This window comes from Lepidochelys kempii, chromosome 8 (genome assembly GCF_965140265.1).
Source record: "Lepidochelys kempii isolate rLepKem1 chromosome 8, rLepKem1.hap2, whole genome shotgun sequence".
NCBI lineage: Eukaryota > Metazoa > Chordata > Testudines > Cheloniidae > Lepidochelys > Lepidochelys kempii.
In genome coordinates this window covers 55442744-55470391 of record NC_133263.1, presented here as the reverse complement: position 1 = coordinate 55470391, position 27648 = coordinate 55442744, and the positions used below count along the sequence as shown (strand labels likewise).

At 43.6% G+C, this 27648-nt stretch overlaps 1 protein-coding gene across 2 annotated transcripts; it reads right to left on the bottom strand.

The window, feature by feature from the left end:
* Nucleotides 1-3558: 3558 nt before the first annotated feature.
* Nucleotides 3559-27648, bottom strand: TSEN15 (tRNA splicing endonuclease subunit 15). 2 transcript variants are annotated; one of them, XM_073356654.1, is made up of 4 exons: nt 27507-27648; nt 24718-24799; nt 23494-23629; nt 3559-3941 (listed from the first exon to the last, which is right to left on the bottom strand). In XM_073356654.1, the coding sequence occupies exons 1-4, from the start codon at nt 27606-27608 to the stop codon at nt 3737-3739; spliced, it is 525 nt and encodes a 174-aa protein (XP_073212755.1). In that variant the 5' UTR covers nt 27609-27648; the 3' UTR covers nt 3559-3736. The 2 variants fall into 2 exon arrangements, with proteins under 2 accessions (XP_073212755.1, XP_073212756.1); XM_073356655.1 differs by lacking the exon at nt 27507-27648 and adding an exon at nt 27215-27454.

Sequence of the window (27648 nt, the reverse complement as noted above, 5' to 3'; positions counted from 1 at the left end):
AGTGGGGCTAAGGCAGGCTCCCTGCCTGATGTGGCTCCGCACTGCTCCCAAAAGCAGCCGCCATGTCCAACCCCTATGCAGAGGCCAAGGGGCTGTGCGTGGTGTGTGCTGCCTGTGCACGCAGCTCCCATTGGCCACCGTTCTGGGCCAATGGGAGCTGTGGAGCTGGCGCTGGGGGCTGCAGGGCCGTGCCAGGAGCTGCGTGGAGCTGACCCGACTTCTGACAACCCAGCACTTGTGGCTCCAGCCCTGCAGGGGCGCGCGCCAGGGCTTCTGACCTGCGGCGTGGAGACTTGCTGCAGGCTAGATGAAATGAAGCAGTGGTCTGGATCCAGACCATGGGCCGGAGATTCCCCACCCCTGCTTTAACGTTACATGGAGAATAGAAAGTGCAGCAATGTTTTTAAAAAAACCCATTAACTCGGAAATGCAAAAAGCAAGCTCTACTATAGAGAGTCTGGATAAAGACCTCTACAGTCATGCTTTAACAGACATGAAACATCTTTTGGTTTTGATTTTTTTGGTGGTGGTGGGGTACTAACTACTGAGGTCAAAGAAATACAGTTTGTTGCTCTAAGTCAATTTCTGGAGTTGGGTACTTTTCTATATACAGAAAGGTTGGTTTGAATTATGCTTCGTTTTAATAATTTTTAGCTAAAGAAAAAAGTCATGCTAATGTATCAGTTCTGCAGCAAACCACAAAATACAAATGCTTCCCTGAGAGCAGGGCAAATGCAAGAGAAATTGCTACGGCGTTAGTGGCATACAGCACAAGTATAAATTCTGCATTGTATAGAGTATTTTACAAGCTTCTCTACATAAAACTAAAACTTTTTTTCCAGCACATACCTACACTGGGGTTTAAGTATTTTATTGCTTATATGAGGACAGTTTAGCTGGTGGTATGTAGCCAAATGAAGTGTGAGATGTACTTTATGGACTAAACAGCAGAGTTCATAAAATATGGGTGTCATGGCCAGATTCAGCATATCAGGAATCAATACAGAGCTACCTTTTAATGCATTATGGCTGCAGTCCAAAAAGAGACAGATTGCTTTTTCCTCATGAGCGGAGCAAGCTTTAGAATGATAGAAATTCTTCTGTTTTAATTTCCACATGACTAAACAAGGAGCTTTTCTGTAAGGAGAGGTCAGAAGAGACTGTATAAAAAGCAACCATTTTGTTTGTGTGTGTGAAAACATACATAAAGGCACATAATATAATCTCCAGACACATTGCCTGCCTATGCGTTCTGTTCAGTTACCCAAACAGATCAGGGCACTTGCCCATCCATTGTATCCCATCCTCCTAATTCAGTTTGAAACAGGCAATGGTTAATAGCAAAGGAGCAAACCTTAACGTGTGAGAAGTAGGTATTCATGTGCTACAGGAAGCTGCTGTAAATTGCTGTAACTCCAGTAACACCCATGGAATTACATTGATTTCCACCTTATGAGGATCTGGCCCTAAAACGCTGTGTAGTAAGAATGCACATAAGTGATGGATATCACCACCAGGGACAGGATTAAATTTTCTATTTGCACTTATTAGCACCTTATAGCCAAGGATTACATTAAAGATTGTGAGGTGCTCTGATGCTGTACAATATACAGGTACCTTGGGTAGACATTTTAGAGGTGAGACACTGGAGTTGCAGAGTTTAAGGCTCTAATTCAATTAAGGACTTAAGCATGTACTTAAGTCTATCTCTACACAGCTGAGCATGTGCTGAAGTGCACCTAAGTCCCACTGACTTCAGTAGGGCTTCAGCATCTGTTTAAGTGCTTTGCGAAATTGGGACCTAACTGCAGTGCCCAGAGTCGCACAGCAAGACCTTGGTGAAGGCAGGGCTAGTATCATGCTGTACATATTGCCCCCTGCTTTTCTCACTAGACGTTGCTGCTGCCCCAGCCTGTTTGACTATGTGAAACTAAAAATCTTAAACTCTGAAATCACCAAGGATTTCTAGTCTGTCCTATTGAGGAGAGACTAAAGATTAACCATCACTTCATTCTGAGCCTGAAACTGGATCCTCCCCTGTTCCTGAACGGAACAAAAACAGGCCTTTTGCTTGAAATTTTCCACATGTGGTCCTTGACCCTAGGTGGATTTTTACATATACTTTAAAAGCCATTTCTGAGATATGGAACTTACATTAGAAAGCCAAAAATTCCAAGTTAAAGTTAAACTTAAAGAAAACTACTGAATGAAAGCATGGAAAATTCCCATGGCAGTACCAACAATTTAAACTTTGTTTCCCCTTCCCCTATAACCAGCTGAAACATCATTCAGGCAACTAGTTTAACCCATAGAGGCTACACTGGAGATATAAATAATGTGGGTTACACTCACATGGGGGGCCCTATTGTACCAGGTGCTGTGTAAACATATAGGAGGACATGGTCCCTACCCGAGGAGGTAATGGTCAGACTGTGTTGAGAGTGGCTGAGTGGTGCACAAATTGGCACACCTGCTGCAGCAGCCTACGTGGTATAGAAAAAAATGTGTAATTAGTAGTTCCTAGGCATTGTCTTCAGTTTCAAAAGACTCTAAAGATTAGCCAATTAAAAATAGGTAATAGAACCCATATTTAAAATGGGGTAACTGAGGCAAGAGAATAAGGAGCCATTCACACACAAAAATTTACTGTGTTGAGAGATCATGTTATAACACAAGAGGTCTCTGAATTTCTCATCAAATGGTTTGTTCTTGGACTGTATAGATAGGACTGGACACAGTTAACACCACGTTACTAAACCCTGGATCTTCAACCTGCTTCCCCTCCCGTTTTCATTCACATGGGTAACAAACAGTGTTTAACTTTGTGGTATAATAAGCTAGTTCTCCAAGTATCTAGTGACATGTACATTTGCTTATGTAGATTAGACCTTAGTGATTGGTCACTAGGGTTACATTGCAGGAGTCGCTGAACCTTGGGCCAGTGGTTCTCAACCTAGTCACCATTGTGGGCCGCATCCAATACTATCTGTATGCCCTGAGGATGTCACGTGGGCTGCAGCTGTGTGCTGACTGGGCCGCAAGCAGCCCACGGGCCGCAGGTTGAGAACCACTGTCTTGGGCTTTAATCACTGGACCATGCCTCTTTCTAGTAGCCTTGGGAATTATCATAGTCATGTCATTTTTCCAGTTGCAAAACATTTAAACCAAAAGAAAATATTCCTGAACAAAACCTACTCTATTTTGCTCTAAATATAGCAGTAAGAGGCCAAAAAGTGAAGGAGTAGGTGAAATTTATATTTTAAATGCTCTTGGTGCCATGAGTAGGACAAACTACTGCCTTTTTAACTTACGCAGAAGTGTATGTTTGAAGACCTTCACTCCAACCACACTACACTAAAGAACAGTTTACTTTATTTCAATATTTACCTTTAAAATTATGCCATAGGTCTGACTCTGTTAAGTCTTTACATTCCCACAAATGTAGGGGCGTGTGTGAAGAAGGGACAAAGTTTGAAACCTTCTGCTTCTCAAAAAAAAAAAAAAAAAAAAAGAGGAGGAAGGAGTAACTTGCCTTATACAAAAGTCAGGTCCTTGAAACATGTTACAAACCATTTTACTTTGAGGCATGTTGCAGACGTCTGAGTTCTGCAGAGCAAGTGAAGATTTGCAATGCAGCAGTTAAGCCATTGTACCTTCTAATTTACATACACAAATTACTGAATTTGTTTAGATTTGAAAATAAGGGGCCAAGAAACAGTTCGTCTTTGTCTTAAAGTCATCTCAAAAGCTTCCTTCTTTTCTTTCTCCACTGTTTATTGTCCACGTCTTCAGTATCATCAGGAGGGTCTGGCATTATGAAACCGTCTGTCAGTTTATAATAGACTACTGTGGAATCTGACTCAACTATAGCCAGGATAACCGACAGTGGGGAATCTGTTCCATCTTGTGGAATACATGCTTTCTTCATGATCTCTCTGAGCCTGAAAGAAAGACAGTCAGTTAGGAATCTATTTCAACATAGCATCAAGCTAAAACTGCAATATCACTTATTTCCCAGGATGTATAGGGTTGAGGACACCCCAGCCAGTAAATCGTGAACACTTCTGCTGTCCAGTGAATTCTCTACCTTTAAAGGAGTAGCAGTACTGCTCATTGCCTAATCTATACCACCATCCTGCTTAGAGAACCCATTTCTCCTTGCAGCAGAAAGCTAAGAGAGCAGAAAAGAGGAACAGTGGGAACAAAGCATTACATTTTCAACATAGCGCTCTCTCTTTCACCAGCTGTGTTTAGGCTTTTCTCTTTACAAAGCTTTCAGAGCCTACAGTGTAGCATTTAACTTATCCTTAAAGTTACTAGAGCCATGATCCATTATAAACAGTGATTTTTATGCTGTAAAGCACGACTATTTGCCTTCACTACACACGCACGTTCAACACCGTGATTAGCATTAGTTCAGGGTAAGCATCAGAGTCCTATGATCCAGTCCCACTAGTCAGCCCTGTTAAGGGTTATATTTCTGGAGTTAAAGAAATGCATTTAAATGCCTGAGGAAAAATTAGCCTTCGTTTTGATTTTAAAATTCTCCAGTTGCACAGACCCCTGCTGGAACTAAATTTGTCAATATATTAACAGGTAGTGCACTCATTTATATACAGTACAGTATATACCAGCTGACTACATTGCCACCTTATTAACCATTTATAGTATGGTAGCCCCAAGGGGCCCCATCCAAAATTGGGGGCCAAATTGTGCCAGACATGGTACACACACAAGATAGCCCCTGAACTGAAAAGCTTCCAATCTAAATAGACGAGATGGATGAAGTGTTAAATGGAGCATTATCTCCATCTTATACATGGGTGAACTGAAGCGCAGAGAAATTGAGTGAGTCTGTGACAGAGCCAGAAAATGAAGTAAGATCTCCCGCCACCCAATCCAGTCTGTTAGCCTCAAAAGTAGCTTTCAGGGAGAGGAAGACAAATAGTTAACTAACACTCCCTGTCAACTACTTTTCTGCTTCCTATTTTTTAAATCCAGGACAATACAGAGAAGAAATGCTTCCATCTCAGTTCATTTTAGGAATAATATGTCGACTATTGTCTACTAATTGAATCAAGGGTCCTCAACCAAAAAAAAAAAAAAAGGAAGGTCACTTTATGATCCAAAAATCACAGCACAGATATACAGGGCTCTAAGAGAGACTATTTAGTCTAACAGCATTGAGGATGTTAGAGCGGTGACATGTAACGACTAAGAGTGGCTCAAATCAGCAGTTCTCAAACTGTGGATCAGGACCCCAAGGAGTGTCACAACCCCCTTTGCAATAAAGTTTGAGAACTCCTGGCTTAAATGATTGATGTGGCAACATCTGTATATGACCATCACTGAAAACCATCGTGTTTGCTAATAAGCCTCGTGTGGAGAGTTTGTCCAGGATATTGCTACAGAGCCTACCTGTCCCTACAGTATGCGTACCCGCCCCATCACTTGATGTACCTTTGAGTCACCCCCAACAAGAGATGTAGATCCTGCAAGTCAGACACTGGCTCAAAATGAGTGTTTCCAAATGCACCTGTTCTCAAGCGCTAATTATCTTCCTCCATCCCATTTTAAAAATTAGAGGATCACAGAGGAATCAAATGGGAAGTGGCAGAGAATAAAGCAGCAGCCTAGAAGCCCAAATGACGTTTTAAGCACATGATCTTCCCAGTGCTCTATTAGCAGTCTCAGAGTTTTGCAGAAATCAGTCATACTTCAGTTTCACTAACGAAGAAAAACAAAGATTTCCTTGCAGGTTTTTCAGCTGGGCCCTATTCACAGAAGGTGTCATGCAAAGGGAGGTCTACCAGCCATTTCACACAGCATAGACATTAAAACAATCATAAGCCATATTTTCACACTCCTTTGTTACTATATATGCTGCTGGTGACAAAGCAGAGATCAGCCACGCAAGGAGATGCTGTATGTGGTAGAGCAGAAGGGGGCTGCCTCCAAAATGCTTAAAGATCAAACACCTTAAATTAGATCTCCTCCTACCCCTAGTACTATTTTGATTGCCAAGTGGCTTTCAGTTTGGGATCTCCCTGCCAGGGTGCATGGTGGTGCAGCTGTACATTATTGGCCCAGGGCCACCAGCTAAAGTGCCGATTTCAAGCACAGTTCAGCATGTAGGGAGAAAATACCCGCCCATCACGTTAGATTGAATTGCTCTTTTTTTTTTTTTAAACCCAAAGGCAGCGCATTTATGATTTGAAGTGGGTTGGAGCAGTGTGGACACAGGTTCCACTATAAGCGATACCTTCAGAACTACAGGCTTCTACTCTTCTCTGGCCTTCCACAGTGTGATGAGCAATTTTCCATAAGACACACCAAACGGCCGTAGGTAGGGGTGATAAGTGTCCTTTTCACAGAAGCACAGTGAATAATAAAGTGTGTGAGAGTGAGCGAAGAGTGTTCTAGAACTAAGGAAGGATACTATGGGGTCTCCCTGGCATCTGCAACACTATAATTTTGTACATAACAGCAAGTGCCCCATTCTCTCATCTTTGCTGCAGACGTGCCCTAAAAGTAGTGCACAACTCATGAAACTGCCCTGCCAATTAAGAATTCAACAGCAGGTCAGAAGGTAGACAGAGGCCTGGTCTACACTAGAGTTAGGGGGACACAAGGCAGCCTACAACAACCTATGTAAGTGTATACACTAAAATTTCTCTCCTGACAACGTAACTGCTCCACTATGCCAACTTAATAACTCCACCTCCATGAGAGGCACAGAGTCAATGTTGATGTAGTTAGGTCAACACAGTGTAGACTGTGACGTTGCACCCCATAATACTTTATAGGAATATGCTTATGAGTGTAAATATGACATAACTGGGATATGTTTTATGCTAGATTTGCCGTGTAACATATCTTTGCAAAGGTTATGATCTACTGAATATATTCATCCTATTTGTAGGTATGTATCATTTTTATATCTGAAGTTATGAGCGGTGGCTCTATGCTTGTATTTGAAGTGTTTGCCGTAGGAAGACATAAGACAGATTTGGTCAACATAGTGTGAAGGGGTTATTCAAGTAATTGGGAGTACTTAACTAACAATGAACTTTGGAAGTTGCCAATTCACATCTGAGCTTTCCTGGGAACCTTCAAACTAACATGTAAACAATGGCGTCGGCCTGTAAAGAACTGAGTCATGCATGAACATGTGACTTGTCCAGGTGACTGCAAAACTCCATCTTGTTGAGGGGATTTTACATAGGAGAAGAGGGGTTTCCACCCACAAGAGAAAGACTATATAAGCCCCTGGAAGCCCCTCCATTTTGTCTTCATCCTGCTCAATGGATAGCGTCTCCACCCTCAAGAGATGCCTGAAAAAAACTGGAACAAAGGACAGTAACTACAGGGGTGTTAGTGATTGCTGGACCCAGACTAGGAAGGAGTCTAGTCTGTCAAAGATGCTTATTGGAACATCTCTGAGGGTGAGATTTACTGCATTTAGTTTCCTACTGTATTAGGCTTAGACTTTTGTGTTTTATTTTGCTTGGTAATTTACTTTGTTCTGCCTGTTATTACTTGGAACCACTTAAATCCTACTTTTTATATTTAATAAAATCACTTTTTACTTATTAATTAACCCAGAGCAAGTATTAATACCTGAGGGAGTAAACAGCTGTGCATCTCTCTCTATCGGTGTTATAGAGGGTGAACAATTTATGAGCTTAGCCTGTATAAGCTTTACACAGAGTAAAACAGATTTATTTGAGGTTTGGATCCCATTGGGAACTGGGTATCTGGGTGTTGGAGACAGGAGCACTTCTTAAGCGGTTTTCAGTTAAGCCTGCAGCTTTTGAGGGACGTGGTTCAGACCTGGGTCTGTGTTTGTAGCAGGCTAGCGTGTCTGGCATAACCAGAAGTACTGAAGTTCCAAGCTCTTAGGGAAAGTCGGCTTAGAGATAGTCTTAGCACAGCAGGTGGCAGTCCCAAGGTGGTTTCTGTGACCCAACCTGTCACACAGACACCAACTGTAATTGGCTTTCAGAAGCTGTCCTCCAATGCCCCACACTTGACAGTACAGTCGGTACAAGTGCTCCTGGTGAGGACGCGCACCGCCAACACAAGGAGTGTAGTGTGAACATGCAAAAGCAATTTAACTACGGCAATGGCTGTATGCTGACGGAACTTAGGTTAACATAATTTTGTAGTGCGTGGAGTCCTGTTAGAGAAACACCACCCCTGGCAAGACTTATAGGATGATCTCCCTCCTGAGAATATAGATTATGCAGGATGGTGGTAGATGGCTGCAAGAGGAATTTCAAGAGCCATGTAATTTAAACTCATACTCATTTTAAGAGTAGCCCTGGGACTAGATTGAAGCATGTGCTGTTGGTTGGTGTGGTCTTTACCTCCAAACACAAAAGGAGCTCCTTAATGTTTATTCTTGAGTAGTCTGAATCATTTAAAACTAGATTAGACAATCAGTGGGCTTCTCACCATCCAACTCCCATAGGGACGATATTCCTCATCCTAACAGGCCTTAGTGTTAGCATTCCCACCCCACCCCGATTGTCTAAGACCCCCTTTGCTCAATTTCATGACATTTTCAGCAACTGGGCCATTCTTCAACACGATCAATATTACCAGACAAACCATTTCAATCATGGCTTAAGATGCTCCAGGGGGGCCCATCATTGGAACAGGTCGTTTTCGTAATGCAGACAGGGACAAAAGGAGCCTGTTGAATCTTGTGGAAGATACATCTAGTTGCTATACACTGTAATGCAATGCAGAACTGTTGGAGATTATCTGGAGGAGAGCTTTTAAAAGGAATAAGTCCCTGGAATTCAGGAAGTCTGCAGACGCATGTGTTTCCTGTTTCCCTTCAAGGCATCATTGTTGGGATCACATACAGCATTTTTTATTAAGTTCCTTTTCAGCCGTAGTCATTCATAAGAGCAGGCAGGAAGATAATGAGACTGCGATAGATGTTTATCTGGATTTGCACTGTGACTTTACTGTACATCAGATCTGCAATGAACAAAGACTGATAAACACTGCACTATTTTTTTAATAATATAGATACAACAAAAAGTATTTTCTACTTCAAAGGACCATTGCCCCTAAGTAAAGAAATGCCAAAAACTGACGCAGCCTCTCTCCAGATGTCCTTTCTGCATTTTGGCCTTCAGAAATATTACTAGATATTTTTCTTTGCCAGATCTGGCAGCGCTAATAAGCCTTCATTTCAATAATTTAAGAGCCTATGAAAAGATAGCAGTATGAACTAGTCCACTTATTCAAAGAATGTGACTACAGCATAGATAATAGAAAAAGGCAAACCACTACCTCCTGTTAAGGTTTCGCTGATATGAGGAGTTTCTGCTCCCATAAACATCTCTAACTGAAACCACTTGTATACAAATGGCCTTTTCTTCTAGGAAAAGTAGAATATTACCAGCATGGGGGATAAAGGAGCTCAATTATCCACAGCATAGCCTATGGTGTTGCAGGCTTCCCCCTGTAGGTCTTCCAATGTGCCTCCAACTTCACCTGAAAAACCACACACCGGATTGAAAGCATAGCTCAGTACCTGTATCCAGTTCATTCTTGACTCCTAGCAGGGAAGATTCACAGATTTTAATGCCAGAAAGGTCCATTATCATAATCTATTCAGACCTTTTGCACAATACAGGCCAGAGAACATCACCCAGTAACTTCATAGGGGGGAACTGTTTCCCATATTTGCATTTTGCTTATTTCCCATGTCCTTCTCCTCTGATGGAAAGAGAAAAAAGTAGTCCCAACTTAATAGCCAGAAATAGTTCTTCCCCACTGATTGTAGACGGGTGCTCAAGATATACCCTGATCTCTCTCCAGGGCCTGGTAACCTTAAACAATTCTTGAAGAATGGAGAATTAAATTCTGGAGTATTACTCCCTGCTCTACCTCATCAGAGCAGTTCCAACTGCCTCCATTCTTCAACATTCTCAGCAGCAGAGACCAGTCTTGTGAAGCACTGAGCAGCCTCAGAGGTTGTTCCCAGTGAGACTGAAGGAAACCGAGGATGCTCAGCTCCTCAAGATGAAGGCCCAAACTTTAAAGCTAATGGTTTAATTCCTTAGCGCTGAATCCTGCATTGCTTATTTGGGTACCCCAAAAAATGATACATCCCCCAGGACCAACAGGGCCCAGAATGTTGACTATGCTACTATTTTAATCTGAACCAGTGCCAAAAGGCAGTCTTCATTTCCACTGTATTCCTGATTCCCCCTTCCTCACGCATCAGTCATCATGCAGACTGTGTGTTACAATATCCAGTCTTTCCATCTTTACTGATCACCTAAGTATACATCAGTATCAATGGTACAATGCTGATGGCATGCACTGTGTATAGCTGGTCATTATCTACAGCTATTATTTCTCATTATCTTCTTAAAGGACATAAGAGAGTTAACAGACCCTGTGCACTGGGCCTCACAGCCTTCAGATGTCCTGGCTGTTTTGGGCCAAACTCTCCCCCAAAAATAAAGCTCACTTAGTTCTAGGACACACAAGTTACTTGCATAATGACCGATGTTGCAAAGGAACACAAATTCCTACTCATTAAAGTTAACATAACAGTCTGACAGAAGTTGCAAGCCAGTCACTTCTCTCCAATGGAGCTGTAGAAGCACCCTTTGTCAACACCATTTTTAACTTTAAAAAGCTCAATATAATCCACTACCAGATTTCAATAAGGTGTAGCTAAAAGTTCAAAGCCAAAAGAGCTGTGGTTAACCGGCAGCAAGAGGGAGGTTGAATTTTTTGCTCTTTATGAGCAACTTTAGCTGGTGCCTGTTGTTGTCACTGTTGACATGTCAGCATTAAAAACTCCAAATATCAGGCTTGTATACCAAGAAACTTAACTCACGATGGGGACATCCTGTGATGGTTCTGGAAGAACTTAGAATCATAGATCATGACTTCTGTTTTGCTCTGAAGCATGCATTGTCCTAATAAACGCCACTTATTAGTGAATGCAGTCTTGTAAATGAAGCATGTATACAATAGCAAAATCATTACAGTGTTTTACGCCGTCTTGCCAAAATGAAATTGTGGACTACAATACATAATTAACTTGGTGCCTGAGGCTCCGGAATAGCCCTGTTCATCCAGAGGTTCAGCGACAACAGATACCCTTACACATGCCACCTTCAAGGGATTCATGCCAGTGACTGCCTAGTAAAACTGAAAGGCAGTTGGAGCCCCAAGAGAGCTTATAAAACAATCAAGCATTTGTGCTGCTGGGAGCACAGTGAGAAGTCTGCTGAGCTAAAATATCCTGCAAGTTTCTTTTTTTTTTTAAATGAGGAAAAGTCATTGAATGTTACAAGAGAGGCTGCTAAGGTTTGGGGTTTCACCAGCAACAGATCTCAATTTCAGTAGAAGCACTGGGATGGGAAAAATCCAGGGACAGAAAAACTAGGAGAACCTGAAGCACTGCAAGAGTGAAGATGTACTGAAAATTCACTCTCATGCAAATAATCCCACAAAGCAATAAAGATAATCCCACAAATGACATCAGTGTTTCTTGTAAAAGAGGTGTTTCCCCTCTTCTTAGATTTAAGGGACCAAATTTTCAGGGTAACTTGAACTCTGCTTCTAAAATTCATGCCTGTGATTTTGCATGCTCATAGCAAACCAGATCCTACTCCTATTGAGGTCAGCGTGACCAGAGTTAGGCCTTAAATTTGCACACAAAACCCCTATCAAGTATACTTTAAATCTACTTTGTATAAGATTAACTGGATTTCATCATGAAAAAGATATTGCTATATAAAATAACACATTTAACAGTTTACATTTCTAAACCACCTACCTAGGCAGAGGATTTTAGGGTATGTCTAAGCTGCAGTTAAACACCCACAACTGGCCCATGCCAGCTGACTCAGGTTAAGGAGCTGTTTAATTGTGGTGTAGATGTTCGGGCTTGAGTTGCAGCCCGAGTTCTAGGATCCCGTGAGGTGGGAAGGTCCCAGAGCTTGGGCTGCAATGTAGACATGCCCTTAAAGCTTTGAACTAAGCCCAACACCTGTGAAGTAGATATTCTCTCCATTTTATAGAACCATCAACTGAGGTTACATGACAGACACAGGAGTACTACCCAGACCTCAATTCCCAATCATGAATTATAGCCCATAGGCCACACTCTCCTGCTTAACAGTTTACCCAAAACAACCACTCATGCTGCAATCCAGTCCTTTGATCACTAACCCGAAAGAAAGAGACACCACTGATTTTTTTTCAATTCCACATTTGTGTGAAAATATTTTACCTATTGTTATTACAAGAAAGAGATAAAATCCCCATCACTGAGGTTAGACAAAAGCATTTCCCCAGCTCGCGTATGTGACAGCACTTTGCATTCAGCAGTTTCTCCTGTCGCGTGGGTCTTTCACACACTAGGAAAACACGGTAGTAAAATTACAAATAGCAGGGGAGGCTCACGTGTCATCACACGACAGATACTAGGTCTCTTCATTTAATGCACTTCTGGAATATTCGTAGCCATGACAGCGATGGGCACAATTCTTAATAGAAGGGGCAGGTATAATGCCTGAAACTATTTTAAAACTCATTTACTGCTAATTAGATTTCAAGTTAACAGGGTCCTTTTGGAGGGCAGGGTGGAGTGTGCATGCTCTCTCTTTTTGGAGATAGCCAGAGAAAGAAGCAGTAGATGCTAGGCAACTGAAGAACTGGTTAGCTGCCCAAGCCATATTCAGGAAAATCCTCAAACGTGCAGGACAGACCTTACGGGAATCTGGACACGGGCAGCCAGTGCAACAAGACAAAGAGGGAGGTGAAGATACTCTTTATTTCTATTAAAAATTCTCTTTGCAAAAAACGTCTGAAAAGCAAAGACAAAACCAATGAGTGCAGTGAGCAGTTTGTAATATACGGCACAGGGCTCCAATTAGCTGAAATAAGCCATAATCTTTCCATACTATGGAAGCTGAAGGTTTTGAATCTATCCTTTATAGCTCCTGGATGAATAATTCAGCAGAAGCTTGACCAAACTGAACAGCTTCCTCCCCCTCCAAGCATGTGAAGGGGCAAGTCAGGGCTGGAGAATTAATGTATGTTAGTCTCTGTATACAGAAATCAGCACTTCACCCAAACTTGTGCTGGAAACAAGAGTCCCCTTACTCACAACAACCAACAGAAAAGTTCTCTACAGTATTGCAGTCAGTGCAGCAGAGCATCCAGCCAGGCAAACATTACACCAAACACTGCTCCCAGATGACTGCCTTGAAACCGGAGAGATGGATAGACCCGTGTGTCTGTGAAAAGTCAGCCCTTCTAGTCCCAAGCACTATGCCCTTGATCTAGCTTTAGCTTTAGTTTTCAAATTTGGGTAGAATGAGGCAACAGAGGAAGGTTAAATTCACATATGATAAAAACAGTCACTGTCCTTATTGCACATGATAAAAAGTCACTCTCCTTATTTTGGCAGAGGATCCTGCAGGGCAGCCTACAAGTCTGTTTTTAACATTTCATATTTAAGACTAATTGACCTCAGAGACCTCCCTCTCCCACTCTAAGAAATAACTAGACTTCTGAAAACTATATTAGACTATCGCAACTTTGAACACATGAACACAAGCGAATTGAGTGGTATAAACAGTAATTACTGACTTGTTAAAAATAAGTTTCTATTTGGATGCTAACCAACTTACCAGTTTCAGGAAGTTTAATATTTGAAGTAGCTTGAGTTACAATATATGCCTTTTTAAGAATAATCTTACAAGTGAGCAATTTGCAACTAATTGATACTAGTGGCTGGAGAACTACTGACAATTACAGTTGTGAAGAGAATGTTTAATTTCACTTACAAGGTAAAAGTGAACCAGAAAAATGATAGTGCTATTGTTTCTATGCAAAAATTGCTACAGCTCACTAGAAGAAAACATGTTGCCTAATTACAAATTGGACAAATGTTTAAAAGGGACATCAACCCACTTCTGGCCCCCAAAGTTTGTACAAAGTCTGTTGACATAAGACCAATAAACACTTTCAAAAAATATTTGTCAAAACATAGTTATGTTTAAACAAATAAACACTCCAAACAGTGCGATACTAACAACCTGAGAGTGAAACTGGCTTCATTGATTTCAGTCCTGCAAATACTTACGCTCATGCCAATAGTTTCATTGACTTCACAGGAACTATCTATGCTTAAATGATTTACTGGGCTGGGGCCTTAATTCTGGAACACTTTAAGAACATAAGAACGGCCATACTTGGTCAGACCAAAGGTCCATCTAGATCAGTATCCTGTATTCTGACAGTGGCCAATGCCAGGTGCCCCGGGGGAATGAACGGAACAGGTAATCATCAAGTGATCCATCCCCTGTTGCACGTTCCCAGCTTCTGGCAAACAAAGGCTAGGGACACCATCCCTGTCCATCCTGGCTAATAGCAACTGATGGACCTAACCTCCATGAACGTATCCAGTTCTTTTTTGAACCCTGTTATAGTCTTGGCCTTCACAACATCCTCTGGCAAGGAGTTCCACAGTTGACCGTGCATTGTGTGAAGAAATACTTCCTTTTGTTTCTTTTAAACCTGCTGCCTATTAATTTCATTTGGTGACCCCTAGTTCTTGTGTTCTGAGAAGGAGTAAACAACACTTCCTTATTTACTTTCTGCATACCAGTCATTATTTTATAGCCCTCTATCACCCCTTAGTCATCTATTTTCCAAGCTGAAAAGTCTCAGTCTTATTTATCTCTCCTCATACGGCAGCCATTCCGTACCCCAATAATTTTTGTTGCCCTTTTCCAAACCTTTTACAAGTCCAATATATCTTTTTTGAGACGGGGTGACCACATCTGCACACAATATTCAAGATATGAGTGTACCATGGATTTACAGAGAGGCAATACGATTTTTCTGTCTTATTATCTATCCCTTTCTTAATGATTCCCAACATTCTGTTCACTTTTTTGACTGCCGCTGCACATTGAGTGGATGTTTTCAGAGAACTATCCACAATGACTCCAAGATCATTCTTGAGTGGTAACAGCTAATTTAGACCTCATCATTTTATACATATAGTTGGGATTATGTTTTCCAATGTGCATTACTTTGCATTTATCAACACTGAACTTCATCTGCTCATTTTGTGAGATCCTTTTGTAGCTCTTCACAGTCTGCCTGGGACTTAACTATCTTGAGTAGCATCTGCAAATTTTGCCACCTCACTGTTTACCCCTTTTTCCAGATCATTTATGAATATGTTAAATAGGACTGCGCCCAGTACAGACCCCTGGGAGACACCACTATTTACCTCTCTCCATTCTGAAAACTGACCATCTATTCCTCCCCTTTGTTTCCTATCTTTTAACCAGTTACCAATCCATGAGAGAACCTTCCCTCTTATCCCAGGACTGTTTACTTTGCTGAAGAGCCTTTGGTGAGGATCTTGTCAAAGGCTTTCTGAAAATCTAAATACACTATATCCACCGGATCCCCCTTGTCCACATGCTTGTTGACCCCCTCAAAGAATTCTAGTAGATTGTTGAGGCATGATTTCCCTTTACAAAAACCATGTTGACTATTCCCCAACAAATTATGTTCATTTATGTGTCTGACAATATTGTTCCTTATTATAGTTTCAAGCAGTTTGTCTGGTACTGAAGTCAGGCTTACAAGCCTGTAATTCCTGGGATCACCTCTGGAGCCCTTTTAAAAAATTGGCGTCACATTAGCTATCCTCCAGTCATTTGGTACAGAAGCTGATTTAAATGATAGGTTACAGACGACAGTTAGTAGTGCTGCAATTTCACATTTGAGTTCCTTCAGAACTCTTGGGTGAATACCATCTGGGCCTGGTGAATTATTACTGTTTAGTTTATCAATTTGTTCCAAAACCTCCTCTAATGACACCTTAATCTGGGTCAATTCCTCAGATTTGTCACCTAAAAAGAATGGCTCAGGTTTGGGAATCTGCCTCACATTCTCAACCATGAAGACCGATGAAAAGAATTAATTTTGTTTTTCTGCAATGGCCTTATCATCCTTGAGTGCTCCTTTATCATCTCGATCGTCCAGTGGCCCCACTGGTTGTTTAGCAGGCTTCCTGCTTCTGCTGTACTTAAATTTTTTGCTATTAAGTTTTGATTCTTTGGCTAGCTGTTCTTCAAATTCTTTTTTGGCCTTCCTAATTATATTTTTACACTTCATTTGCCAGAGTTTATGCTCCTTTCTATTTTCCTCATTAGGATTTAACTTCCACTTTTTAAAGGATGCCTTTTTGCCTCTCACTGCTTCTTTTACTTTGTTGTTTAGCCATGGTGGTGCTTTTTTGGTTCTCTTACTATGTTTATTAATTTGGGGTATACATTTAAGTTGAGCCTCTATTATGGTGTTTTTAAAATGTTTCCACGTAGTTTGCAGGGATTTTACTTTTGGTGCTGTACCTTTTAATTTCTGTTTAACTAACCTCCTCATTTTTGTGTATTTCTCCTTTCTGAAATTAAATGCTATAGTTTTGGGCCGCTGTGGTGTTTTCTCTGCCACAGGGATGTTAAATTTAATTTGACAATTAGACACTCAGACGTAGTATGCTGGTGGACACAGCTGTCGGTCTGCGGTAAATAGGGAACATGGCAGAGCCAAGGGACCACATGGGCTAAAATCCACAGGTTTTTCTCAGGGTATGTCTACACCACAAAATTAGGTCAGATTTATAGAAGTCAGTTTTGTAGAAAGCGTTTTTATACAGTCGATTGAGTGTGTCTCAACACAAATGCTCTAAGTGCGTGTAGTCAGCGGAGTGTGTCCACAGTACCAAGGCAACCGTCGACTTCCGGAGCGTTGCACTATGGGTAGCTATCCCACAGTTCCCGCAGTCTCCGCCGCCCATTTGAATTCTGGGTAGAAATCCCAGGGCCTGATGGGGTTAAAACATTGTCGCGAGTGGTTCTGGGTACATATCGTCAGGCCCCCCTTCCCTCCCTCCTTCCATGAAAGCAAGGGCAGACAATCGTTTTGCGCCTTTTTTCTTGAGTTACCTGTGCAGATGCCATACCACGGCAAGCATGGAGCCCACTCAGCTAACCGTCACCGTATGTCTCCTGGGTGCTGGCAGACACAGTACTGCATTGCTACACAGCAGCAGTTTATTGCCTTTTGACAGCAGACAGTGCAGTATGACCGGTAGCCGTCGTCGACGTAGTCCTAGGTGCTCTTTTAACCGACCTCGATGAGGTCGGGGCGCCTGGGCAAACGTGGGAGTGACTCAGCCAGGTCATTTCCCTTTTAAGTTTTGTCTCATGGCGATTGAGTCCTACCGGCAGTGCACTTGGCCTCTGTGAGCTATCCCAGAGTGTTCCATTGTGACCGCTCTGGACAGCACTCTCAACTCAGATACATTGGCCAGGTAGACAGGAAAAGGCCCGTGAACTTTTGAATTTCAATTTCCTGTTTGGCCAGTGTGGTAAGCTGCAGGTGACCATGCAGAGCTCACCATGATGGAGTCCCAGAATCGCAAAAGAGCTCCAGCATGGACCGAACGGGAGGTACAGGATCTGATCGCTGTATGGGGAGAGGAATCCGTGCTATCAGAACTACATTCCAGTTTTCAAAATGCCAAAACATTTGTCAAAATCTCCCAGGGCATGAAGGACAGAGGCCATAACAGGGACCCGAAGTAGTGCCGCATGAAACTTAAGGAGCTGAGGCAAGTCTACCAGAAGATCAGACAGGAGAACGGCCGCTCTGGGTCAGAGCCCAAAACATGCCGCTTCTATGATGAGCTGCATGCCATTTTAGGGGGTTCAGCCACCCCTACCCCAGCCACGTTGTTTGACTCCTTCAATGGAGATGGAGGCAACACGGAAGCAGGTTTTGGGGAAGAGGAAGATGATGAGGAGGAGGTTGTAGATCGCTCACAGCAAGCAAGTGGAGAAACCAGTTTTCCCGACAGCCAGGAACTGTTTCTCACCCTGGACCTGGAGCTAGTACCCCTGAACCCACCCAAGGCTGCCTCCCAGACCCGCCAGGCGGAGAAGGGACCTCTGGTGAGTGTACCTTTTAAAACAGTATACGTGGTTTAAAAGCAAGCATGTTTAATGATTAATTTGCCCTGGCATTCGCGGCTCTCCTGGATGTACTCTCAAAGCCTTTGCAAAAGGCTTCTGGGGAGGGCAGCCTTATTCTGTCCACCATGGTAGGACACTTTACCACTCCAGGCCAGTAGCACGTACTCGGGAATCATTGTAGAACAAAGCATTGCAGTGTTTGTCTGCTGGCGTTCAAACAACATCCGTTCTTTATCTCTCTGTGTTATCCTCAGGAGAGTGATATCATTCATGGTCACCTGGTTGAAACAGGATGCTTTTCTTAAGGGGACATTCAGAGGTGCCCATTCCTGCACAGAAATGTTCCTCCCCACTCCCTGTGGCTAACAGCAGGGGTGGAGGGGCTAGCCACGTGGTGGGGGGGGGGGGAGGAAAAATGAGACCTTGGAACGAAACCACATGTGCTATGTATGTAATGTTAACAGCAAGGTTTACCGTGAAAGAGTGTACCCATTGTTCTATAAAAACGTCTCCCCCTTACTCTCACAGATATTGTGGAGCGCACAGCAAGCAGTAATAACAGTGGGAATATTGGTTTTGCTGAGGTCTAACCGAGTCAGTAAACTGCACCACCATGCTTTTAAACGTCCAAATGCACATTCTACCACCATTCTGCACTTGTGCGGCCTGTAGTTAAACAGCTCCTGACTACTGTCCAGGCTACCTGTGTATGGCTTCATGAGCCATGGCATTAAGGGGTAGGCTGGGTCTCCAAGGATAACTATAGGCATTTCAACATCCCCAATGGTTATTTTCTGGTCTGGAAATAAAGTCCCTTCCTGCAGCTTTTGAAACAGACCAGAGTTCCTGAAGATGCGAGCGTCATGTACCTTTCCCGGCCATCCCACGTTGATTTTGGTGAAATGTCCCTTGTGATCCACCAGTGTTTGCAGCACTATTGAAAAGTATCCCTTGCGGTTTATGTACGTGCCGGCTTGGTGCTCTGGTGCCAAGATAGGGATATGGGTTCCGTCTATGGCCCCACCACAGTTAGGGAATCCCATTGCAGCAAAGCCATCCACTATGACCTGCACATTTCCCAGGGTCACTACCCTTGATATCAGCGGATCTTTGATTGCGCTGGCTACTTGCATCACAGCAGCCCCCACAGTAGATTTGCTCACTCCAAATTGATTCCCGACTGACGGGTAGCTGTCTGGCATTGCAAGCTTCCACAGGGCTATGGCCACTCGCTTCTCAACTGTGAGGGCTGCTCTCATCTTGGTATTACTGTGCCTCAGGGCAGGGGAGAGCAAGCCACAAAGTTCCATGAAAGTGCCCTTACGCATGCGAAAGTTTCGCAGCCTGTGGGAATCATCCCAGACCTGCAACACTATGCGCTCCCACCAGTCTGTGCTTGTTTCCCGGGCCCAGAATCGGCGTTCCACCACATGAACCTGCCCCATTAGCACCATGATGCCCGCATTGCCAGTGCCCGTGCTTTGAGAGAAGTCTGTGTCTATGTCCTCATCACTCTCGTCACCGCGCTGACGTCGCCTCCTCGCCTGGTTTCGCTTTGCCAGGTTCTGCTGGATATACTGCTGGATAATGCGTGTGGTGTTTAATGTGCTCCTAATTCCCGAAGTGATCTGAGCGGGCTCCATGTTTGCCATGGTATGGCGTCTGCACAGAAAAAAGGCGCGGAACGATTGTCTGCCATTGCTCTGACGGAGGGAGGGGCGACTGACGACATGGCTTACAGGGTTGGCTTACAGGGAATTAAAATCAACAAAGGGGGTGGCTTTACATCAAGGAGAAACAAAAACAACTGTCACACAGACTGGCCCCCTCAACGACTGAACTCAAAACCCTGGGTTTAGCCGGCCAATGTTCAACCCCCTAAGCTATCCCACCTACTCTGGTATTTCAGGCAGGATTGAATCTCCATTACAGTTTTCAAGGTGCCCCTGACAGACCTCACTAAAACGATTGTCGGCCGTTGATTTCATGGAGGGTGGGAGGGGGAAGCAAATGAATACAAAACAAATCTTGGTCTATTTCTTGTTTTGATCCACTCCATCTATATTTTACATCTTTGGCTGGCAGCAGACGGTGCAGTCGGACTGCAAGCCATCCACATCTCCTGGCTGCTCGGCAGAAGATGGTGCAATAGGACTGCCTGCAGGACTAAAGAGAATGACTTGGTCGAGTCACTCCTAATTTAGTCCCTGCGCCCATGTCTGCCCAGGCGCTCCTGACTTACCTTACCGAGGCGGTCAGGAGCACCTCGGACATGATGACTATGGTTTTCAGGCTTGTTACACCGTCTGCTGCCACAAGGCAATGTGTTGCTGCTGCTGTGTAGCAATGCAGTACCACATCTGCCAGCACCCAGGAGACATACGGTGACAGTGAGCTCAGCGGGCTCCATGCTTGCCATGGTATGGCATCTGCACAGGTAACTCAGGAAAAAAGGCACTTTCACGGAGGGAGGGAGAGCCTGACGACATGTACCCAGAACCACCTGCGACAATGTTTTTTGCCCAATCAGGCATTAGGATCTCAACCCAGAATTCCAATGGGTGGCGGAGTGTGCAGGAACTGTGGGATAGCTACCCACAGTGCGACACTCCAGAAGTCGACGCTAGCCTCGGTACTGTGGAAGCACTCCGCTGAGTTAATGCACTTAATGCACTTAGAGCATTTTGTGTGGGGACACACACAATCAACTATATAAAAGCGATTTCTAAAAAACCAACTTCTATAAATTCAACCTAATTTCGTAGTGTAGACATACTCTAAGTAAGTGAACATCAGCCATTTGCTACCTTCTTTTTATTTAGCTTATGATTTCCAGGCTTAGTTAGCAACAGTGCCAGTACATTTTAATCAACAATTTAAACCATGGTTTCAACCCTAACACAAGACAAGGTTAGCTCAATAAACTGACAGTCAGAACAAGGGATCAGCATTACTGCAACCTGCTGCATTTCCAACTGGCTCTACAATTCATTTTATTGTTTTGCCTATAGAAAAGTCATTTTCAAAGAGTGACATTTAGATACTTACAGATTAATTATTTACAGCCCTTACACACTGCATTACCTTTTGCCCCATGTACCCCAGAAACCATCCTCTGGATTCTCACTGCTCAGTGTCAGCAAGAGGAGGCAGGCCTTCTCACTGGTAAGATGTGCCTGTGAAATTCCATCCCCAAGGATGCACTTGTTGGACAGTCCCTGTGGCAGTTTACAGAACTCAGGTCATTCTATTTGGCTCCTTTTGATGGTGACCATTGAGACACCAGTCACTGTATACTGGAGACATCAAGAATCATGTATCTACATTGTGTTCAGCAGTATCCATACCATTCTCCTGCCACATTGGCTATTAAACCAGCATTAGGGTCAGGCATATGTACAGCTTTAATGGAGTCATCTGAAAGTGGAGAACTGTATTCAGCCAGAACACATTTTAGTGACAACATACTCTATATATTTACTCAACAGCAAAAGCTGGTCACAAACTGTACTTTTAATCAATGTAATACATTCGCTCTAACAGTCAACCATCCTTCCAGTAAAAGATTTCATCCATGCTGATGCCAGAAACAGAGCAAACAGTGCCACCACAGTACAAACAAATTCAGAGTCCATGAATGAAAAGTCCGATGGGATACAAAGATGGGTTACAAATGTTGTGCTGTATCTCCCAGCAATAAAATACATGTTAGGACACAGAATTGCTGGCACTTGCCCACCCACAGGGAGGAAAAAGGTTTTCACTTCCAGTAGAAACCCACCAACATATAGGAAACAAGAGACAGCATGCAGAAGCAACTTCAGTGAGAAAAGCCAATATCCTAGTTTGCTACCCAACTACCCACACCCATTTTGGGTCTATCTCCAATCCACAAACCATGAGAGAAATCCCCCCCCCCCCCCCCAGAAAATGGTCAACACCTTCACAAGAAGCAGAAGAGTAGCAAATACTTCGTCTTCTAGCTTTTCTTTCAATAGCTTTGCGATTATACAACAGAGCAGCAAGTCATGCCATCTGACGATACCGTTTTGTGATATTTCTTTTTAAAACCATATCCATACTAACCAAACGATTGGTCTGTTGAATAGCAATTGAAAAACCTTATTAATTTACAACTAGAAAACTTCCAACCATATGACTAGTTGCCATAATACACATTTCCTGCCATAAGTTTACTGCTGCTGAAAAGATACCCACAGGATAACCTACTACGTATTTACTATTGGGATGCAAGATTGTTTGCTACAGACAAGTCTGTCATCTATAAAATCACTGGAAAATGTAAATGTGCCAAAAAAGACATTCACAGAGCATGCACATAAATGAAGTTCACTGTACATCAAGTGCAATTAACTGTATGATCTGTTGGCAGCTCCCCTGACATCACAGTAATAAATGATCAAGGTGACAGTTAGAGCCATGCAAATCTGATGCTATCTGCTTTATATCTGCGGACCATGTATGCAGATCAGACGTGGATACAAATTTTGTATCCACGCAGGGCTCTAGATAAACCGTTCCTTAGAGGTGTCATAGGATAGGATATCAGGCATGGGGGGCAGGGAAGAGAAAGAAGATAGCCATTATCAGATGGGAAGAATACTGTACATTTTACCTAACCATTGGAACACACCCGAAATGTAAACAAAGTTTGATTTGAACAGAATTTCTTTTTAAAGTAACCCTGAAAACACTTTCCATTACAAAACCCACGTCATTAGAAAAGCAGATCTTTCTTGTTTCTCCCTCCTTGAGCACCACAAGAAATTGTACATATAGCTGTGAAAGTAAGGGTTTATAGAGCACTTTCCTAGATAGATCTAATGCAAAAGCGTAGCTCTGAAAATGCTATTATATATATATATAACTGTTTTCAGCCTGTAGAAGCAAATTTTCAGATTGAAAGTGGCCAGGATTATAATTAAATTAATAAAAAAAAGAGAGAGAGTCCATTCCTGTGATTCAGTATCTAACAAAAGCAGTAGAAAATAAGCATTTATCATCATCTTCAAGGTACTTGAAAATAATTATCTGTATAAACTCCAATACAGGTGATCACCATGAATACTTCAGATAGGACTTTAAATAGTACAAAACATTTTTTGAGTGGACACACAGCCAATTGCTGCTGAAATCGTTACATTGCAGGGTTATTTCAAGTGAGGAAAAAGCAAAAGAAATTGATCAGGCTAAAGGAAAAAAATCCCACCCTCATAATGTTCCTAATACTAGAAATAACTCAGCTCATGTATTCAAATTTGTTTTTCCCGTCTTTTTTTCCCCCTGTCGTCTTTTTGTTTAACAGAGAATGTTTTTCTAAAGCTTTACAGGAGTTATCAGTTGCCCTATCAATATTTACATCCTCTATTTGTTTTTTCTTTCTGGTAATTCAGCACCAAATACTCTGGGATCACTTGCTCACCTCTGATGAGTGAATGACATGTGGACAGGTGTTGGCACCACAACCTGTAAATTCTCAGCTTCTCTCTCATGCGCATGGAGACATACGAGCTGGAGTTCTGCTAGTCCAACGCATGTCACTTCATGCCAGTTTCTGCCTGAAAATAAGAGAGGGACAAAAGCACAACACCCAAGTCTCTCTCTGGTTGCATCATTAAGGAGGGTATAAATTTGGAAAGAAAGTCAACTTGTTGTGGTCTTTATTTTTCCCCCTATGTAAAATATTCCCCATGAGACACAAAGTTTTCCCAGGTTTCAGAGTAGCAGCCATGTTAGTCTGTATTCACAAAAAGAAAAGGAGTACTTGTGGCACCTTAGAGACTAACAAATTTATTTGAGCATATGCTTTCGTGAGCTATAGCTCACAGTCAAGCACCAACTGTCAGCTTGTGAACAATTCTTTAATGAAACAGCCACAAGGGATTAAAGGCAAGGTCCCCAGCTGCAGTGGTTCTCAACCTTTCCAAACCACTGTACCCCTTTCAGGAGTCAGAGTTATCTTGCATACCCCAAGTTTCACCTCACTTAAAAACTCGCATGGTGGGTCTCAGGCTTCAGCTTTCTGCCCTGGGCCTCAGGAAGTCCAACACTGGCCCTGGCAACTCCATTAAAATTAACTTGCCCACGGTTTGAGAACTGCTGATGTAGTGTATAGAACAGTAACATGTCACTGTCTGTATGAAATTTTAGTTTGTACTGACTTTGCTAGTGCTTTTTATGTAGCTTGTTGTAAAAGTAGGCAAACATTTAAATGAGTTGATGTATCCCATAGAAGACCTCTGCGTACCCCAGGGGTACGTGTACCCATGGTTGAGAATCACTGATCTGCTCATCAATTACTGGGAGTGGACACCCTGATTGAAATGGTCTTGTCATCACTGGTTCTCCACTTGTAAGGTAATTCCCTTCTCTTCATGTGCCAGTATATTTATGCTTGTATCTGTAATTTTCACTCCAACCATCTGAAGAAGTGTCTTTTTACCCACAAAAGCTTATGCCCAAATAAATCTGTTAGTCTTTAAGCTGCCACTGGACTCCTCGTTGTTTTTGTGGATACAGACTAACACGGCTATCCCTCTGATACTTGCTACTAGCATGTAGGTCTTCAAAAATCAGAGTACATACGTTAGTTTATTTGATGCCCAGATTGCTCAGCCTCTCAAGAAAAATACTTTCATTGATTTACCTTCTAAGAGGTCCAAGTAAACTAAGAACGCAGCATATACTTGAGTGCTGTCAGCCACATCCAATGACATCATCTCCGTGAGCTGAAACCAACATGTAACAGCAATCAAAGATGCAGAGCAGAAGTCAGATTGGTACAGATACATAAAACCTTTCAAAAGAGCATGAGAAAGTATGTAGCCTGTTTAAAGAACTGCTACTAAGATTCAAAAAGATTAAACACCAATATAAATATTGACCTCTTAAAATATTTTAAAGTTACATTTCTGCTTGGCCCAGATAAAAAGGCATTAAAAGAATCTTGACTGTTTCTGGAACAGAGCTGTTTTTGAGGAGAAAGATTCTGAGTTTCATCTGTTTCTGCTACAGTACATAAAAAATGGCCATACTGAGTCAGACCAATGGTCCATCTGGCCCAATATCCTGCCTTCTGATAGTGGCCAGTGCCAGATGCTTCAGCAGGGCAATTATAGAGTGATTCATCCCCTATCATCCAGTCTCAGCTTCTGGCCGTCAGAGGCGTAGGACACCCGGAGCATAGGGATGCATCCCCAACCATCTTGCCTTTAATGGACCTATCCTCCAAGAATTTCATCTCATTCTTTTTTTAATCCAGTTATACTTCCGACCTTCAGAACATCCCCTTTACAAGTTGTGCAAAGAAATACTTCCTTCTATTTATTTTAAACCTGCTGCCTATTAATTTCACTGGAAGACCTCTGGTTCTTACTTTACATAAAGGGGTAAATAACATGCTAATACTCCTCAACAGCTCTGATTATAAAATGTAAGATACGGTTTCTCCATATGCTAAACTCTTAAGAAGTTTCTTACATTAAAATCACATTAATCCATCAAGTTCCTCTTCCAACAAAGAGACCTAGCAGTTTTGACTATTCCAAGAAGTACTACTAACAGGAGACTCATTATTTATATAGCTCCATTGGTGTGCATGGGGCCTATTAGTGCTTTACAGACATCCAAGATGACAAAGGTCAGTGTCCTAAGGAATTTACAATCAATGCTTTTCAGGGCAGAAATTATGCTCTTTTAAAAAGTTTCCTGTGAAACACCATTCAAATTAATAATACACAAATAAGTAATGAAAACAGATCAGATAAGGGGAAACAAATCTCTCTGTCTACCTAGTCATGCTACTATCTCTGTTTCTCTGTCTAGACTAGGTCAGGGGTGGGCAAACTATGGCCCGCAGGCTGAATCTGGCCTGCCAGTCATTTTAATCTGGCCCTCAAGTTCCAGCTGGGGAGCGGGGTCTGGGGCTTGGCCTGCTCCGGCACTCCAGCCGGGGAGCAGGGTCAAAGGCTGCTCCACGCTGCTCCCAGCACGGCGCCACTCCAGCTCCTATGTGTAGGGGCAGTCAGGGGATTCTGCTCTGCACACTGCGCCCACCCCAAGCGCTGCCCCCACAGCTCCCATTGGATGGGAACCGCAGCCAATGGGAGCTGCAGGGGTGGCACCTGCAGATTGGGCAGCACGCAGAGCTGCCTGGCCGCGCCTCCGCGTAAGAGCCATAGTGGGGACATGCCACTGCTTGCGGGAGCCACTTGAGGTAAGCGCCTCCCGGAGCCTGCATCCTGAGCCTCCCCCTGCACCCCAGCCCTGATCCCCCTCCTGCCCTCCAAACCCCTCAGTACCAGCCCAGACCACCCTCCTACACCCCAAACCCCTCATCCCCAGCCCCACCCCAGAACCTGCTGGAGCCCTCACCCTCCTCCCTGTGCCCCAATCTCCTGCCATAGACCTGATCCCCCTCCCGCTCTCCGAACCCCTCGGTCTCAGCCTAGAGCCCTCTCCTACACTCCACACTCCTCATCCCCAGCCCCACCCCAGAGCCCTCAAACACCCCTGCACCCTGAACTCCTCATTTCTGGCCCCATCCCGGAGCCCGCACCCCCAACCAGAGCCCTCACCTGCTCCTGCACCCCAACCCCAATTTCGTGAGCATTCATGGCCCACCATACAATTTCTATTCCCAGATGTGGCCCTCGAGCCAAAAAGTTTGCCCACCCCTGCTTTACGTTTTGATCTGAATGCTCACCACACAAAAAAACTTCAGTTTGACAAGTTATTGCAGTTGGGTACTCCTTTTCTCCTTCCTCCCTAAAGGAAGGTAGCTCACAAGTTGTTTTTTGTTGATTTCTTAGATGTGTTTGTTTCAAGGTGAGGCTGAGAGCCAGAGAAAAGATTAGTGGTGAAAAGCTACCATAAGACACTGAGATTGAATTAGTCAGCTTGAAAGATTCCTTCCAGAACTCAAGCAAAACTTCTTGGGAAATTGGCAGAAACCCTCTATTCAATCTTAGTTTTCAAAGAAGACTTTCAGCAGCCTAAGATAAATTAACAGGGGTACGTGAGACATTTAAACAATATCTTTAGGGTGAATCTTAAGTGAAGATGGCCCATTTTATTTTGTCTTAGCTGTAGACCGCAACTGTCAAACCATAAATACGCAGCCATGACCCCAATAACTCAGTTACCCTGGAGGAAGAGGCAGCCTGGGTCTGCTGGGACAGGCGGGATCCAGCAGCCAGCAGCTGGGGGAGCGCCCAGTCCCGACAGCTCCGCCCTCCTTCAGGCGGGGTGCCGGGCCACGCAGCACCGCCGAGCCACCCGGCTGGGCGGGGGCTTGTGGGGGCCCCACCGCTGCAGGACCCGGACACCCCAAGCCGCGGGCCGCAGGGAGCAGCCTTGGGACGGCGGGCAGCAGGCTCCGCTCGGCCCCTGTAAGGACCCCCATGGGGCCAGCTCGGGGCCCGCCCCCGCACTTGCCTTAGGGTGAGTCGCCATCCAGTTGCCGCGGGGCGACCCGCGGGCCTCCCGCTCCGGCCCGCTCGGGGCAGTGCCCGGAGCCGCGCAGCCCGCCTCGTCCATGCGGCTCCTGCTTGCAGCGCGGCTTCGCTCCGGGCGGGTG

Bases quoted from the DNA above. Each gene is read 5' to 3' on its own strand.
- TSEN15 (XM_073356654.1), bottom strand. From the start codon at position 27,608: ATGGACGAGGCGGGCTGCGCGGCTCCGGGCACTGCCCCGAGCGGGCCG. The intron at 23,630-24,717 runs GTAAATCAATGA...TCTTATTTTCAG, and splicing joins TTACTTGGACCTCTTAGAAG to GCAGAAACTGGCATGAAGTG. The intron at 3,942-23,493 runs GTGAGCAAGTGA...TCTTTCTTTCAG, and splicing joins ATGTCATTCACTCATCAGAG to GCTCAGAGAGATCATGAAGA.